The 16,450-nt window shown below is 40.4% G+C and overlaps 1 protein-coding gene across 9 annotated transcripts in view; it reads left to right on the top strand.

Moving 5' to 3' along the window:
- Positions 1 to 16,450, top strand: part of GUCY1A1 (guanylate cyclase 1 soluble subunit alpha 1) — a 64,096-nt gene that overhangs the window by 19,143 nt on the left and 28,503 nt on the right. For 5 of the 9 annotated variants that reach the window (XM_047855568.1, XM_047855565.1, XM_047855566.1 and 2 more), the window contains 3 exons: positions 10,196 to 10,348; positions 11,545 to 11,913; positions 15,739 to 15,800. In XM_047855568.1, the coding sequence (XP_047711524.1) occupies positions 11,659 to 11,913; positions 15,739 to 15,800 (317 nt within the window). In that variant the 5' untranslated portion in view covers positions 10,196 to 10,348; positions 11,545 to 11,658. The remainder of the gene's footprint in view (positions 1 to 10,195; positions 10,349 to 11,544; positions 11,914 to 15,738; positions 15,801 to 16,450) is intronic. The other 4 variants (XM_047855571.1, XM_047855572.1, XM_047855573.1 and 1 more) reach the window with 2 other exon arrangements.

The following is a 16,450-nucleotide window of genomic DNA, read 5'->3' as shown; positions in this document are numbered from 1 at the left end:
TTAATAGCTTCCTCAGTGTGGCAGACCACACACTCCTATCTCTAATCCTTAATTAAATATTCCAGTTTTCAAATGCATCTCTGCATAGATGCCCTGCCAGCAGTTCAAGATGTGTACAAAACAAAATTCAACATCCCTTCTGTCAAGCCTACTTCTGTTACATCTTTCTATTAATGGCACCATTATCTTTCCAGATAAAACCTCAGTCATCTTGTTCTTCAGACCTAGTCATTGGCCATGTGACGCCAACTTTAATTTTATAATATCTCTATCACCCATGCTTTCCTGCCCTTTCCCACAACTTCCTTCACTCACATTCACTTATACTGTTCTCCCTCTCTGGCATGAGTTTTTACTAATGACTTTGTGCCCAAACCCTAGTCATTTTCAAAACTAAGCTCAAATTCCCTGCATTCCAAGAAGTTTTCCCTGATCACCGTTTTGCTGTTGTTGCCTGAAAGCAATGTTTTTTATAAACATCATTAATCTTCTATCTCTACCTATTCTCCACCTTTTATTTTAGCCATTTAAGAAAATGTATATCACCCATACTAGACTTTGAAAGAAATAGTTTTATCTTTTTCAGAAACTTAGTGAATATTGATTGAATAAGGTTGATTTATTAATAGCTCATAAAACTTGTTTTCAAGGGGCAACACATTTTATATGTTCCAATCTAGCCTCATTTTACTTCTATTTTATACTTTCTTGTCTGTGTTTTGTCCTTTATATTGGTTATAATTAATAGCCTGATAATAGCGTATTTTATTGATGAAAGTTCATATTTATTGAATACCAGATAATACGTGATACTGTGCTCAGTGCTTCTGATAAAGCAGTGAGGTATTGGACACATGTATGGTTTTTCACTTAGCTAACTTAACAGAGAAGTGGAGAAAGAGCATAGGCTCTTGACCAACCCCCCGCCCCATCGTGTCCCCAGGAGCTTCCAGAGAAACATCTTTCTTGGGGTCTTCAGGGTGGAAGTTTTGAGGGAATTGTAGAAGACGGAGGTCTTTTTCAAAATACAGCCATTACATGCCCTCCCCAGGGATGCTATCCACCTAGCACCTCCATGCATTCAGCATCTAAGAAGCTCTCCAAAAGTCTGTTGGTTAGGAATTTTCATGGAGACTTCATTAGGTAGGAATGATTAACGAAATCATTGACTGTTAATGATTAATTCAATCTTCGGACTCTGTCTTCTCTCCAGATACCACCGTGGGATGGAGAGTTCCAACCCTCTAATCACTTGGTTGGTTCCCCTGGCAACCAGGCCCCATCCTGAAGCTATCCAAGGAGACTTATCACTTTGGAGATTCCTTGAGTTTTAGTAGTTGTGTGCCAGGAAACAACAGGCAGAAACCAAATATATATCCCTTATTCTGTCACAGCACGGCTGTGTTCCAATGAAACTTTATTTATGGACACTGAAATTTGAATCTCATACAGTGTTCGAGTATCGTGAAATATTCTTCTTTTGATTTTTTCAAACGTTTAGTGACGTAAAGACCATTCTTAGCTCTAGGGCTGGACAAGAAAGGCAGCAGGTTAGATTTGGATCACAGGCCATTTTATGCCAGAGTCTGCTTTAAAGGGTCCGAAAGGTCCAGTGTGTTCCTGAGTGGTGGTTTGGCTTTATCTGCCCTTGCCGGCCCTGGCCCAGTATGGGCATCTCCTTCACTGCCTGAGCCTTTACTATTGGTATATCTGTTCCTGTTCTTGTGTTTTCTCTCTTTGTTGAGAGAAAAGTGCTATATTTTTATGGCTTTATTAGTTTGTGGCCCTTTTTCTCAAGGATTTTGAGAGAAGTTTCAAGGGCTGGAGTGGAAGAATCATGAGGGCCACTATTGTGTCTTCTTCCAGAATTTTCTCTCCAAATACGACAAATTAAAGCCCAGATAATTGCACTTTTGCCTACCGTAGGGTGAATTCTGTGCTGCACGGATTATCCCTTTATTCCCTTCAAGGATGAGGCCACTTTGATATCTCCTCATTGTTGAAATGTTAATTCAATTGCTCTGCAGGTATGACCGTGAAAACCAGAATCCACTTTATTTACTCTTGCTAAAAACCCTGTCATTTTTCTATTTTAATCAGACTTTGGGTGACTTACCTAGTTTTCACAAATATCCTAAAATTAACATTGCTGGTTAGTGTTTCATATCTTCCTGCCCATCTCTTAAGCCTTTATACAAAATAAGTAAATATTGAGGAGATAAGTACATAAAAGAGTTAACACTGAATCAATATGGAGAACAGTTGGCTTATAAAAGCCACGATCGGAGGCAAGAGTGTCTGTGTAACAATACTAATCATTTGTCAATCTAACATTCTAGGAAAAGAAAATCAGATACCACAGAATTTCTGTTGAAGCTCGGTTGTTACGGGTTTATTTTGTTTAAAAATGTTTCCACATTAGAAATTGTGTGGATTTATGGAAAATACTATGTACTCCACTGATGTCAGTCTTGCCTGATTTATTTAACAGGTTTGGTTTCATGAGTGGAAAAAGAGATTTAAAATCTAGCATCGTCCTTCAATTTTTATTCTAATATCATATTAAAGAAATTTGACATGCAACTTATTAGCTAATGGAATTATATAAGATAAAACCAAATTAGAATCTTACTAATCTGGGCTGTGCTGTAAACTCTATTATTTTGTAATTCAATAAAATAAACCCTAAGTATTGACATAGATGTTATTTTTCCCCGGTATGTATTAATGTATTTCAAGGGGAGAATGTTTTCCAAATTTGTAGAGTACCAAGCACCTGCTATATATCAGTTTCCTCAAACTGGTTTTGACAAGTTATAGGAAAGGTGTCATAGATATAAAACATTACTGGATCTTTCTGAGAAAATAGAATAAATTTGTCATTCTTCTATTTAGTGACTTCCTTTAGCATGCTTTACATCTTGTATCTTGTACAGTGCCTTTGCATAGATTCTTTTCTAATCCTTCCTACATCTCTATTTAATCTTATTTATTTATTTATTTATTTATTTTTTTTTATTTTACCATTTTACAATCGTGGTAACAGAAGCTCAGTGAAGTTAAGAAACCTGCCCACGGGGCGCCTGGGTGGCTCAGTCGGTTAAGCGGCCGACTTCGGCTCAGGTCATGATCTCGCAGTCTGTGAGTTCGAGCCCCGCGTCGGGCTCTGTGCTGACCGCTCAGAGCCTGGAGCCTGTTTCAGATTCTGTGTCTCCGTCTCTCTCTGACCCTCCCCCGGTTCATGCTCTGCCTCTCTCTGTCTCAAAAATAAATAAACATTAAAAAAAAAGAGAGAGAAACCTTCCCACTGCCGCCCTCCTTCTAAATAGCAATTGCGATAGTCAACATTAATCATTACATGTTGGGTCCAGGTGCTTATTCTAAGTCCTTTACTCTTATCCGTTTGTTTACTTTCACAACACATTTATGAGATAGTGGCTGTTCACGTCCCTATTCTCCAGATGGAGAAAGTTGAGGTGCAGTTACGAATTTAACTAAGGTCACAGAGCTAGTAGATGGTAGAGGCAGGGAGCAGACACAGACCATCTGGTCCTTGGTCCTGGAGCCTGAGCTCATCACTGCTGCACTAACTCCACTACCTCAGGGCACACCTGTGCATGGCACCAACATTCGTGTGAACTGATCTTTCCAACCACCAAGTCTCTATCACACTAAGTATCTTCACAGTGATACAGATAATGAGTAAACATAGAGTCTCAGACACTAAAAACAACCCACTGTTGCACGAGAGGGAAAATAGGTGTTTCTGTGCGTGTATGCAGGTTTATCAAGTCGAACACGTGCTTCCAGGTCTTCCTGACTGACCAACGTTAAAAAGAAAAGAAAATCGAGAAGTAATGATGTTACAATAGTCAGGAGTTTTGTTATGCTACTTAAACAAAATTTACCAATCAGCCCAATTGTTTCGTCATCATGGACTTGTTTTCATTTTAAAAGTTTCATCCAGGGGCGACTGGGTGGCGCAGTCGGTTAGGCGTCCGACTTCAGCCAGGTCACGATCTCGCGGTCGGCGAGTTCGAGCCCCGCGTCGGGCTCTGGGCTGATGGCTCGGAGCCTGGAGCCTGTTTCCGATTCTGTGTCTCCCTCTCTCTCTGCCCCTCCCCCGTTCATGCTCTGTCTCTCTCTGTCCCAAAAATAAATTAAAAAAAAGTTGAAAAAAAAATTTAAAAGTTTCATCCAGTTGTAGTACCTAGATCATAATGGAATCTATAGCGTCCTCAAGAATGTGGCCTCATTGGGTGTGTTTTCCAAGTAGTTATGTCCGCTTTTCACCTTGCAAACTGAAATCAAACATTGTCGAGAGCACAGGCATTTCTGAAACAACACATTACATATGTTCCTGAAAAACCTCGCATGCTGCAGAACCACACTAAAAATAAAAGGACTTGTGGGAAGAAAATGTGTTAGGGTAAAAACCAGTCGACACCCTGAGCACCAACAAAAGCAGTAACAATCATAAAAACTGTATGAGCTTGTTAAGGAGATCAGCTGAATTCTGAGGAATCCTGCACGAAAGCAATTATAAGCCTGACATTAGGGGAAAGGGTGAAAGTAGTTTGATGGGAAGGGGCTATAAGAAAGTGCTGAGCCTGCTGAGTGTCGGAGATGGGGAAGGAAATAGAGGACAAGCGTAGTAAGTACTTCCGAGATAGGACACATGGTCAGACGGAGCTAGGAGGAAGACCATGGGGTAGATGGAGACCCAGCATGACTACTCCTCTAGACCGACTTTGTTCACCTCTTTATGACTGTGTCTGAGCCAGTTCACATCACAGAAATACACAGTATTTACCTGAAAACAGATAAAAAACCAGAATGGCTTTTTATGGGGTAAGAAGGAATTCCATTTCTCATTTCACTCCTTTCACAATAATTGTTATATTTTCAGTAAATATATTTTTAAAGGACCAAGTCTCTAAGGAATTATTTTAGTAAAAAAACAAAACAAAACAAAAAACCCCCAAAAAACTATGATGGCAATTACAGAAATAGCTGCAGGAAATTGTTTTATATATCACAGGAACAAAAGATTGAAATGGTTATCTGATTTCCTCATGACCGACATGACCTGCCATCAGTGGTAATGATATTGAAGACATACTAACTGCGTGTATTCAAGTTTCGGTGATAATCACACTAGAGAGTTTTAAACATAGAGATTTAGGATTTATAGTCCCAAAACTTTTGCTGTATAGTTATGAAGTATGCTGTAAGCATTTTGCTATAAAAACTGAGAATCCCATAATGCTAATTCTCAGAGATAAAATCTCCCTACTAGAGTATACTAAACTCTGCTATCACTTCAAAGATGTCAGAGAATTGCTCCCTATTCCAATGAAAAAAGATTGTGAATCACACCCCTATTATTCTTAATAAAGAATTAATACAGTTTGTTAAACTGTAATTATCAGTATTAAATACAATTGTGGCAATTATTATTAAACATAATTTGAATCGGTACCGTGGTTCTGATGAGGTAGTTGCTATCAGGGGAAGGGGGATTTCTGGCATTTTGGGCCCTAGCATTGACATGGCCATTGCCTTTAGAGTCGATTTCTTTGTGTTTGTGCTGCTGAAGCGAGCACCGGAGTTGACTTCTTTGTTGTGGGAAGATTAACAGTATGGGCTCTCTAGTTACAAAAATTCAAGGTAAGTATCCCCTACTCTTCATCCAGATAGAAGATGCACCTTACACTTGCATGTAAATGCAGTCATGGAAGGTGAACACTCTGTGCTGTGACATAAACTGGAGTCAGCTTTCCCACGTCTGGGCTTCTGAAGCAGGAGAAATTACTTTCCAAAAGGAGATTTTTAGCAAGAGAGTTGGAGCATTCTGACTCCCACAAGGTGTTATGTAATAGCGAGAACCCAAAATCTGGGCTCGGTTATGATTGAATAACCAACGTTGTGGGAAATGGATTATGGACTCTTGATTGCTCCCCATGGGGCCTAGAGTCTTTCCTGGGCTGTGGTATTGAGAAGTGAGATCAGAGGAGTATGTCCTCACTGTCCTTCAGACCCCATATGCAGTCAGTAGCCAAGGGCTGTAGATTTTTCTATCTGAAATACTTCTGGAATTGATCCACTTTTTCATCTTCAGGGTCACTATTTTAGTCCAACCCAGATCAGCCACCTGTCCAACTCTGCCACATTTCTCATTCTCCGTTCCAAATGATCTTTAAAAAATACAACCTAATACGTTCACATCCTTACCTCTTAGATTTCAGTTAGTTGCCCTTGGAATAGAGTTTTCCTTTGTTTAGCAAGGTTTGGAGAGCCCTCCACAATTGTGACCTCTCACTGTCTCAGCTCCCTCCACCGTCACCCTGCTCTCCCTGACCCCATGCTCTAGCCATTCTGGAATTATTTCAGTTCCTAGAACATGGCTAGGTCTGTCTCGACCTCCAAGAATGCTGTTCTTTCTGGAACTCTCTTCACCTGCTTCAGGGTCATAGCTCAGCTTAGATGTCTCTTCCTCCTGGGACTGGGTTTGGATCCCTGATTTGCACTCCTAGAGCACTATGCACTTCCCCTTTCATTAGCACGCATCACACATGGAACTGATGTGTCAGAAATGGTTCTCCTGCTGGATTGTAGACTCCACGAGGGCAGGCGATGTCCTTCATTCACTGCTCTGTCCCTGCGTCTGTAAGAATTCCCGACACACAGTAGGTCATCCATAAATACTTGTTGAATAGAATGAAAAGTGAATGCGGTAGACGGTAATCCGGTGTATCAAAGAATCTTTGGGAGTGGAGATTATAAAAAAGAAAATGCAAATAGCATTGGAGAACTCAGGTATGTTACAAGCCAAAAGGTTCATGAGTTTTAACTTTTCAGAGGTCGTCATTGACTTGAGCAAGGTGCATGGCAGTCACCCAGTGGAAGCAAAGGCCAGGGAGTTGTAGACTTAGGAATTACTATTTTGTAAGGAAGTGAACCCAGCACATAAGGCCTGATCTTTCAAGAAGTGTGACCATGAGCAGAGACAATGGCGAGGCGAAGGAGGCATGGTGAGATGAGAGAGTCTGACATTTGCTTGCTTTTTTTGTTTTTTTTTCAAATATAGTCCTGGAGTAACTTGGACATTCTCAACCAGTTTTTCTAGTACTTTGTCCTGCTTTCCTGATATATCACAGAGGAATGTCCTATAAATATTTCCTACTGCAAAATGAAAAGAAACACACTTTGGAAGTTTGACTTACGGAGTTTTAATTGTTTTCAATTTTTGAAGAACAAAAACTGCAGATTGTCAGCCTACCTGCAAAATAAGCTCTTTCCTTGACATCGGTTTATGAACGTCGTGATTAGTTTGTGCTGCTGTGTGCAGACTCTACCCTTACCAGGGCACTTTGTGTTTCGAGCCTCTCTTCTCCCTTCAGATAAACTTAAAATTTTGGACTTTGGAATTTGATCTTAAAACACTTATATCTCTTTATCCCCGGATTTTGGCACGGCTAGGTCCTCGGCCTGATATTGGACACTCGATGTAACTACTGACTTCTACTAAGGAGACTTCAATTCTTAGGCGCCCCCTTTCGAAATTTCTAATTTGAAACCTGCTCTTTACGACCTGCTGTTCTATTTAAGTTGTTGCAAAAGGGGCTTTCTGTGTCAGAGTCCTTATTGTGAGTGTTTTCCCTCAGGTCTTTGATAGGGAGAAAATAAGATTCTTGTGTATAACTCTGGAGTTTAAATGACGGACAGGCCCCTTACCCGAACAATAATGCATCCAGGTTATTAATATGAGGCCAGTAGCTGAGTCCTTTTTCTCACTATAGAAGGGTTAATCACTTACTAGTTAGAGGGAGAGAGCATTTAATATGTTCAGAGGCTGTTTAATCATTAACCTTGGGGATAGCAAATAACATCTCTGGGTTTCTGAGAACATATATCCCACTGCTTGCCAAGGCCTTGTCACCGAGCTTATTATTTTAATTAATTTGTTTTTCCCTTACTGTGATACCCTCATTTCTATAACCAGCTGTGGACTGAGTTCAGCCATTGACCAAACCACTTCCGAAGTCACTGCTGATGTTACACATCAATATCACCACTCATTTAGTCGAAGAACATATTCTGTATTCCTAGCAGGCAAACACAAGACAAACATAGGTTTCCAAGGTATCGGCACTGAGAGCATCTGTTTCATAATGTAATTTCATCGGTTGAACAGATGAAGAATGCTAATTAGTTTGTTTATACATATGTGATTTAATGAGACTAAACACTTAACTGAACTTAAAGTAAGCACAACTTGTTTCCTGTTGCTGTTTTTTCTTAATAAAAAAAACAGCGTTAGACACATTTTCTGGAAATTATAGTGATGTGCAATACAGGAGAAGAAAGAATTTCAAGGTTGACTGGTCCGTTTTATCCTTCTGCAGTGAGATTTAACAGGAAATTGAGAGTCAAAATGTTGGGTTCAGGGACAAGTGTTGAAATCCAACATTAATGAGAAGGTTAAACTTAATGGGAGACTTCAGGGCACCCGGGTGGCTCAGTCGGTTAAGTGTATGACATCAGCTCAGGTCATGATCTCAGGATTCCTGAGTTCGAGCCCCACATCAGGCTCTCTGCTGTCAGCACAGAGCCCACTTTTGATCCTCTGTCCCCCTCTCTCTCTTAACCCCCCTCAAGAATAAAAAAAATAAACATTAAAAAGAAACTTAACGGGAGACTTTATCATAAACTCTTTTATGTCAAACTCCTAAATCCCAAACTAAAATTCTAATATGTATCAGAATGACTTATTTTAGAGAGAAGTTCTATACCTTCATCAGATCCAACCTAAAATCTTCAAATTTTTTTGGCTTTTTTCTTTTTTTGTGTGTACTGTCTTCTTCTAGTTATATTTTGATGACTGAAATCATGGCATTCAGTTAATATAGCTCTTCTTCGAAAATTAACATAATGTATGAGAATTTTTATAGTTATTTAATATTATCTTCTACACTGTCTTTTTTACTTACAAGTTATACTAAACTGGATTCACATGGGCTACTGTATTTTGGGAGTGGAGTGGGTAGAGGAGATGAGGAAGTGACTCTGGTCCTGTAGTCCAAATTATATCTGGATTAAAATGCTTCAGTTAACCTGCTCAGCTTTTTACAACCAGGGGTCAGCAAGCCATGGCCTGATCCAAATCAATAAGGCCATTCTGAGGGCCAAATCCACAGCCTGTTTTTGCAAATAAAGTTTTATTGGAACACATGCATACCATTCCTTTGTGTATCAGCTGTGGTTGCATTCATGATGTAACGGCAGGAGTTAAGTCACTGATAGAAACTTGCAAAGTTGAAGTTATCTACTCTCTGGCCCTTCACAGAAAAGTTTGCTGCCCACTGATCGAAAGCATGTATGAGGACGGGAGTGAGTGAAGAGTAATGGTTATGTTCGGATGCATTAAAGACTGAGAAACACATATTTGTGGAATTGAATCAAGATAAGTGTGCTTGAGAGCCTTGGAGTTTTAGGTCTTTCAAAATCAAAGTAACCATTCACTCTCTTACCAAATTACCTTTGGGTCATTCTAGCCTGCTGAAATAGCTGCTTCTTTTATTCCGGCAGGAAATGGTCTCTGCTTGTGAATATATAGGATCTTCCTTGTGTCTTCTTGAAGAGTCATAAATTACATGTGATCACAGATTTGGGGGATTTTAAGTAACAGAGAGTAGCACCCACTTCTTCTGGCCTGTCAGCATCCATAATCTTCGCCCATACCTAATACCTCATGATGCTCCCGAGGGCTATCACGTACGTGGTGAATTTAGCTTCCTTATTTGCCCCAGTTCAGAAAATGAATTGCCCATTGTTCTAAACTTACTAGAGAACATATCTGTGTCAAATTACAATCTGTTGCTGGTATACATGAAGAACATATTAAGAGCATTGAGGCACACAGAAAAGAAAAAAATAAGTAATTGAACTCCAGTTCTAAAGACTGAAATATAAGGTTTTATCCTGGATGATTCAACTACCACCAACCAACGAGCAGGAGAATCATGTTTTTGTTTGCTTTTGAATATAAACTTGCAAACCATATCTTTACTCCTAGTTTATGAACTAAGCCTGATTATTTAGAAACTGGCCTAGGAGTTTGGGTTGATAGAAAACACATTGGTTCTGGTGTCAGAGGGACCTACCTGTGAACCCTAGCTCTGTCACTTTCCAGCACATCAAATGAAAGAAAATAGCCTAAACTTTTGAGCCTCTGGATCGTTGGGGATTGTGTCGTCTGGCTGTTGGGAGGATCGATGGAACAGTTCCCGTGAGGCTTGACTGTAAATACAGAATCCCCAGCACCGTGCCAGGCACGTCGTAGGAAGTAAGTAAGCTTGGGCTTTTTTGCACTCTTTTTGTGTTTTTGCTTTTCAAAGAATGAAGATGGTTGGTGGACCCAGTTACTAAAGACTGTTAGTATTGCTGACAGTTCATGAGACCATTTGAGCGACAAATAACTAATTATAAATGGGTTGTAAACTGTGGGTGGGAGGATTTACAGTCACGCATCGGCAAAAACAAAAGTACGAAGGGAACATGCTGAAATAGCCACATATATGATTCCCGTGGGCCCCTGAGAGGTTTACTCCAGTGTCCTCTGGATTTGGATCCAGAGACCCCTGCAAATCCAGTGGCATGTGCTTAGGGATCAAGAGTTCTTGGAAAAAAATATTACTTTCTTACATTTTGATAATATTTTTAAATTATTTTGCTATTTATAGAAACAAGTGTCTTCTTTTGTAGTAATCATTTTTTTTTTAATTTTTTTTAACGTTTATTTATTTCTGAGACAGAGAGAGAGACAGAGCATGAGCAGGGGAGGGGCAGAGAGAGAGGGAGACACAGAATCTGAAACAGGCTCCAGGCTCTGAGCTGTCTGCACAGAGCCTGACGCGGGGCTCGAACTCACGGACCGCGAGATCATGACCTGAGCCGAAGTCGGCCGCTTAACCGACTGAGCCACCCAGGTGCCCCTGCAGTAATCATTTCAATTAATTTTGTTTTCCTCTAAAACTCAGTATTTCAGCCAAAAACATATCTTTGAGCATCATCACATACTTTTTTTTTTTTTTAAGTATCGGAGACACTAGTTTATGCTATTCTGATTTTTCAGGAAGGGAAACATAATGAGAATGTAGTAGGACTTAGCACTAAGACACAGATTTATACTTTCTTCTGTCATGAAACCGTAAAGTTCCACTCTTGTGAAATCAAACTTAACGAAGTGGGCTATCTATAAAAATGGAAATCAGTAGTTTGCGGTAAGGACATTTTGGAGAAGATTATATTCCATTTGAAGAATACAAAACCCGAGTATTTAGTACACTAAAATGCACACCTATTAAGGTCTTTACCAAATGTTTCATCCATATAGTAGCTGACATGTCCACCAGAATTTTCTTTTTACTTGAAAATGGCACATGGACATGTGGTCTTTGCCTTTTTTACACCTGTCTTTTCCGGTTTACACAAGTACACGTCCTCACTTCCCTTTCTCTTCTGACTCTCCACTACCGGTAGACACCGCAGTCACCAGGACCTTTGATCTGATAGTGGCTTCTGTTTGTCAGTCCCGCATAAAAAGAACAGCTCATCGGGAGGCTATCCACAGCAGGACGAGAGGCTACCAACACCATGTTCTGCACGAAGCTGAAAGATCTCAAGATCACAGGAGAGTGCCCTTTGTCCTTACTGGCACCGGGGCAGGCTCCCAAAGAGCCCGCAGAAGAGGTAGCAGGAAGCTCAGAGAGTGGCAAAACAACTCTGCCCATCTGTCAGGATGTGCCTGAGAAGAATGTACCAAGAAGTCTTCCTCAAAGAAAGACCAGTAGGAGCCGCGTCTACCTTCACACGTTGGCAGAGAGCATTTGCAAACTGATTTTCCCAGAGGTGAGTGCTTGCTCTTCTGAGATTTTCCTGATATTTTGAATATTGTAAAAGAGCATTTTTTAAGGGGAATGTAAACATTTGCTTTCTCACTTTCAAGGATATATGTATATAATAGATGTAGAGTATTTCCTAGAAACATCTAAAAACACTTCTTGAAAGCAAACATGTTCTTTTTTAAAAAATATTTTTTCTTAATGTTTGTTTATTTTTGAGAGAGTGAGAGTGAGGAGGGAAGGGGCAAGAGAGAGAGACAGAGAATCCAAAGCAGGCTCTGTGCCAACAGCAGAGAGCCCAATGCAGGGCTCGAACTTGCAGACTGTGAAAGTTGACCTGATTTCGGTCAGACACTTAACTGACCGAGCCACCCAGGTGCCCCAAGCAATCATGTTCTTCAATTGTGTTTATTCTTAAATGTTTAAGATTTTGAATTCTTTTCTAAAGGATCCTGCCTCGATGGCCTTTATGACTTTGAGCAAGTGCTTAAGCCCTCTTATCCTCAGCTTCCTTATCTATAGTACCTACTGCCTAGAGTTTCAATGAGCATGAAGTGAAATAATCCATAGCTCTTGCCATACCTTAAGTGCCTGGTAGTTGTTAGCTATTATTTTTAAATTAAATTTCTTGAAGAATAACTTATTTTTCTGCCAGTTTCTTCTAATTCCAAAGAGCATCGTAGGTTCCCTGCCAACTTGTTGAGGTGGGAAAATCTCCCCTTTCCTCCTCTGGCTCTGAGTATGACCCAGAAGTCTCTGTTCAAGCCAGAGTCCTTGAGCCAGAGTCATGGCCCTGTGCTTGCAAATTACCTCTGACACTTCTCAGTATAGCTCTGTGAGCTGTGTAGCCTAATGCCTCTTCAAGATCTGAAGCACCTTCTGTTAATCCACCTATAGGAGAACCTTGGGGGCAGGGCAAATATCTAATGAAGTCACATATTAGGAATCACAGAGTATATGGAGAGCTCCTCTCCCCCTGTGGGGCTAAAGAGAAGAGCAGCTGAAAAAGTCTTCATGATGTCTTTCTCCTTCTGGCAGTGTTTACAGTTCTATGTAAACTCATTTCATCTGGGAGATTGGACATTGATATAATCTGACTCCAGCTATAATAATCTGTTGAAAATGTTTAATTGACCCAGCACCAACCCTCTGCTTTGTGTAGAGCACTGAAGAACCACAGATTGCTGACTTTTAGAACTTACTGGAACTTTAGAAGTGATTTTGTCTTACTCCCAGGAAGGATTAGAGAGGTTAAGTGACTTGACTAAAGTCACCCAACTTTTGCAGGGGTAGAGCAATTACTGCTGTCAACAGTATGCCTAGAGTGACTGTGAAAGAAGAGACTAGCACTGTAGCTTGAAGATGGAGGAAGCAGAATCAGCAGAAAGTTGAGGGAACTCACTTCAAATACAGTATTAGCACAATCGCGCCTTGGTTAATGGCCTTTGAAATGGGAATATTTCATTATTCTCTCCCCACCCAAGTCACTAGACAGCCAGTTTTGGCTGGGATGAGCGATGTCGCCTTTCTCAGGGTGCTGGTTGGCATCATAGTCCGGGAAGTGATTGAGACTCTTATTTCCAAGAACTGAGTGAGATACACAGAGATGAACAGATGGTGATGATGGGGATGCTGGAGAGCTTCCATGCTCTCCTTGGGTCCTGTCATTACCATCCTGGCTTCATTATTTTGTTTGATAAATTTTGAATTCCTGCCATAGAAGTCAGACACATTTTGGAATCTCTTTTTTTTTTTTTTTTTTTTTAATTTTTTTTTTCAACATTTATTTATTTTTGGGACAGAGAGAGACAGAGCATGAACGGGGGAGGGGCAGAGAGAGAGGGAGACACAGAATCGGAAACAGGCTCCAGGCTCTGAGCCATCAGCCCAGAGCCCGACGCGGGGCTCGAACTCACGGACCGCGAGGTCGTGACCTGGCTGAAGTCGGACGCCTAACCGACTGCGCCACCCAGGCGCCCCTGGAATCTCTTTTAAAAACATTCTGAATACCAAATATAAATGATATTTTACTTTTTTTTTCTTTTTTCTTTTTCTAGAATAATCTGTGTTGTTTGTGAACTCATAGGAACAAACATCAAAATTTGACTGTAGCATCATGTAGCAAGGAAGGCAAAGCTGTAGGAACTCTAGAGGGTAAAAGAGGTACATTTGGCATTAGCAACTAGAACTCTGACAACTGAGGCCATTTTGCCTTATAACAATAAATGTCCCAGTGCTGGATGCATTTGGACTGTCTGGTGATCAGTGTAGATTACTCCATCAGCCATCCAAATGTCAGCATGTCTTTGATCAAATACAGCATTTTTTTTTGTTTTTGTTTTTACTGATTCTTTTTTGAATGGACAGATTTAATGCTTAGCCTACTGTTTAGTTTCAGTTCTATCAGGGACCCAAAGGAGAGACTCAAAACAGCATTTGACAACATTACAGCTCTTGCTTTTTAGATAATCCGATTTAACTCCACAATCATGGTTTTTGTGTTTTTGTTTTGTTTTGTTTTTTGTTTTTTTTTTTGGCAGGGGGTGGGATACAGATCCATAGCAAATTTAGAGTGGGGAGGTGTCATTCCAGAATAGTAGAATAGAAGGGCCTGGAAAGGTGCTATTTGTTTTTTCCAATAAATTCTAGATTTGTTTCTAAGCTCTATATGCATTTTAAAACTGAAAGTCCTTTTCATAACTCATTTTATTGAAACATAAGCTTGCTCTATTTTGCTTAACAGTGCTGCCTCACTTGACCAGTGGAAACTCTAAGCGTGATATAAATAGTTCTTAAGGAAAAAGGAATTTCCTAACTTGGAACATAACCAGAAAATCTTTCACTTTCCTCTGGGCAAACTACAGAAAGAGTCAACAATGATATGTACACATATAGATACATATGGTTTTTATATGAAATGCAAAACAAAAAAAAAATTGGCAGTGCTGCTATCCAGTGTTGTACTTGCCACTTACGACCTAGTTAAAGAAAACAGGCTGAGTGTCCTGTTAAGAGAGATTAATTGATAGGCAGGTATTTACAAAGTATGGAGACTTACAGAAAAATAACTTGCCATGTAGGGAAACTCATGAAATACTCAGAAATCTAAGAGAGTAAAAGTGTAAGTATTTGATGAAAATTAGTAGTTCTAAGAAGGGAACTTAGTACACGTTAAGGTAAATCCGAGATTTGTTTCAAATCAGTGACCAACTGACCTTGGTGAAAGCTTGGATTTAAGGGATTAGAGAATTAGAGAAGTGGGGGGGGGGCACGGTGCAGGGATAGCTTCAGAGTTTTCTAGGCCAGGACATGTAAATGAAATAGGCAACATAAATTCCCATTTGTAGTTGAGGGTGGGGCAAAACAGTGGGGTGGCTGGGTGTAGAGTTTGCGAAAAGAACAGAAATTTGCTTGGCGAGAGCCATACTGAGATTGAAGTGTTGGCAGCACATCCAAGAGGATTTCCTGACCCAGAGGAAGTGATCTACAATTTCTACTTGGAAGACCCGGCATTACCAAACTGGAGTCTGCTCTTTGGATTTCGGTTCAACTTGACCTTGTGTTGTGGCTGTCAGGGAGACCACCCACAGAGGGCAGAGCCCGTGAGCCACAGCCCACATCCAAACTCAAATTAGTCTGGGCTCATCGGTTCTTCTAGGCTTGAGAAACTTCTAGAAAATCAGTCTCTGTTTCCAAAGCGTAAATTCGCCACACTTACCAGTAATCGTGTTTTTGCTTGAGAAGAAGCTTACAGTACAAATTTGTAAAATCCGTGTCTTCAATTAAACTATTATTTAAGAGAATGTTTAAAAGCTTTCTTTTCAATTTTTAGTTGGAGCGGCTGAACCTTGCACTTCAGAGAACATTGGCAAAACACAAAATAAAAGAAAGCAGGTAAATTGAACCGCTTACTTTAGTTGTGTGAACTCCCCATTACAATCACTGATACCATTGCCAATGGCCATCACTTAGCAAATGCATCACTGTGTTTCGAATCACTGCCAGAAACTGGATTAGGTGTTTTAGCTGCTACTAATGTGAAAGGAAGTGTCTTAATTTTTCACAGTTGATACATCTAAGCTCAGATTTATGTGAAATGTTTAGGATTTTACAGCCGTTTAGGAAAAGGCAGATCTGAGTTGCAAGCCTGGGTTTTTCAGAGCCTGTGGCTTTAACCATGTTGCCATATACCGCTGCTTTTGACAAGTCATTAAACCTGTTCTTTCCTACTAAGAGGTAATCATCCCCACAGTACTTAACATGGAAGGCATGGATCCCGGATGCTCAATACAGACTCTGTGCCTGAAGGATACTGCCAAAAGGTGGAGCAGGGTCCCAGTGGCCCTTGCCTCCCACGGGTTCAACTTTCAGCCGCTGCATCAGGAGGAGATTCAAGAAGAATCAAAGTTGGGAGGCTGTTTAAAGGGAGGGGTTGCCTCAGGGGGTTAACAGCAGCGACAGTTTATCAATCCTTAGGGAGGTGTTTCCATATTTTCATAACCAGTTGGGTTATACTTGTGTGCACTGGCTGAGTGTACGTTCCT

Source organism: Prionailurus viverrinus, chromosome B1 (genome assembly GCF_022837055.1).
Source record: "Prionailurus viverrinus isolate Anna chromosome B1, UM_Priviv_1.0, whole genome shotgun sequence".
NCBI classification, from domain to species: domain Eukaryota; kingdom Metazoa; phylum Chordata; class Mammalia; order Carnivora; family Felidae; genus Prionailurus; species Prionailurus viverrinus.
This window is presented reverse-complemented; position numbering and strand designations above follow the sequence as displayed.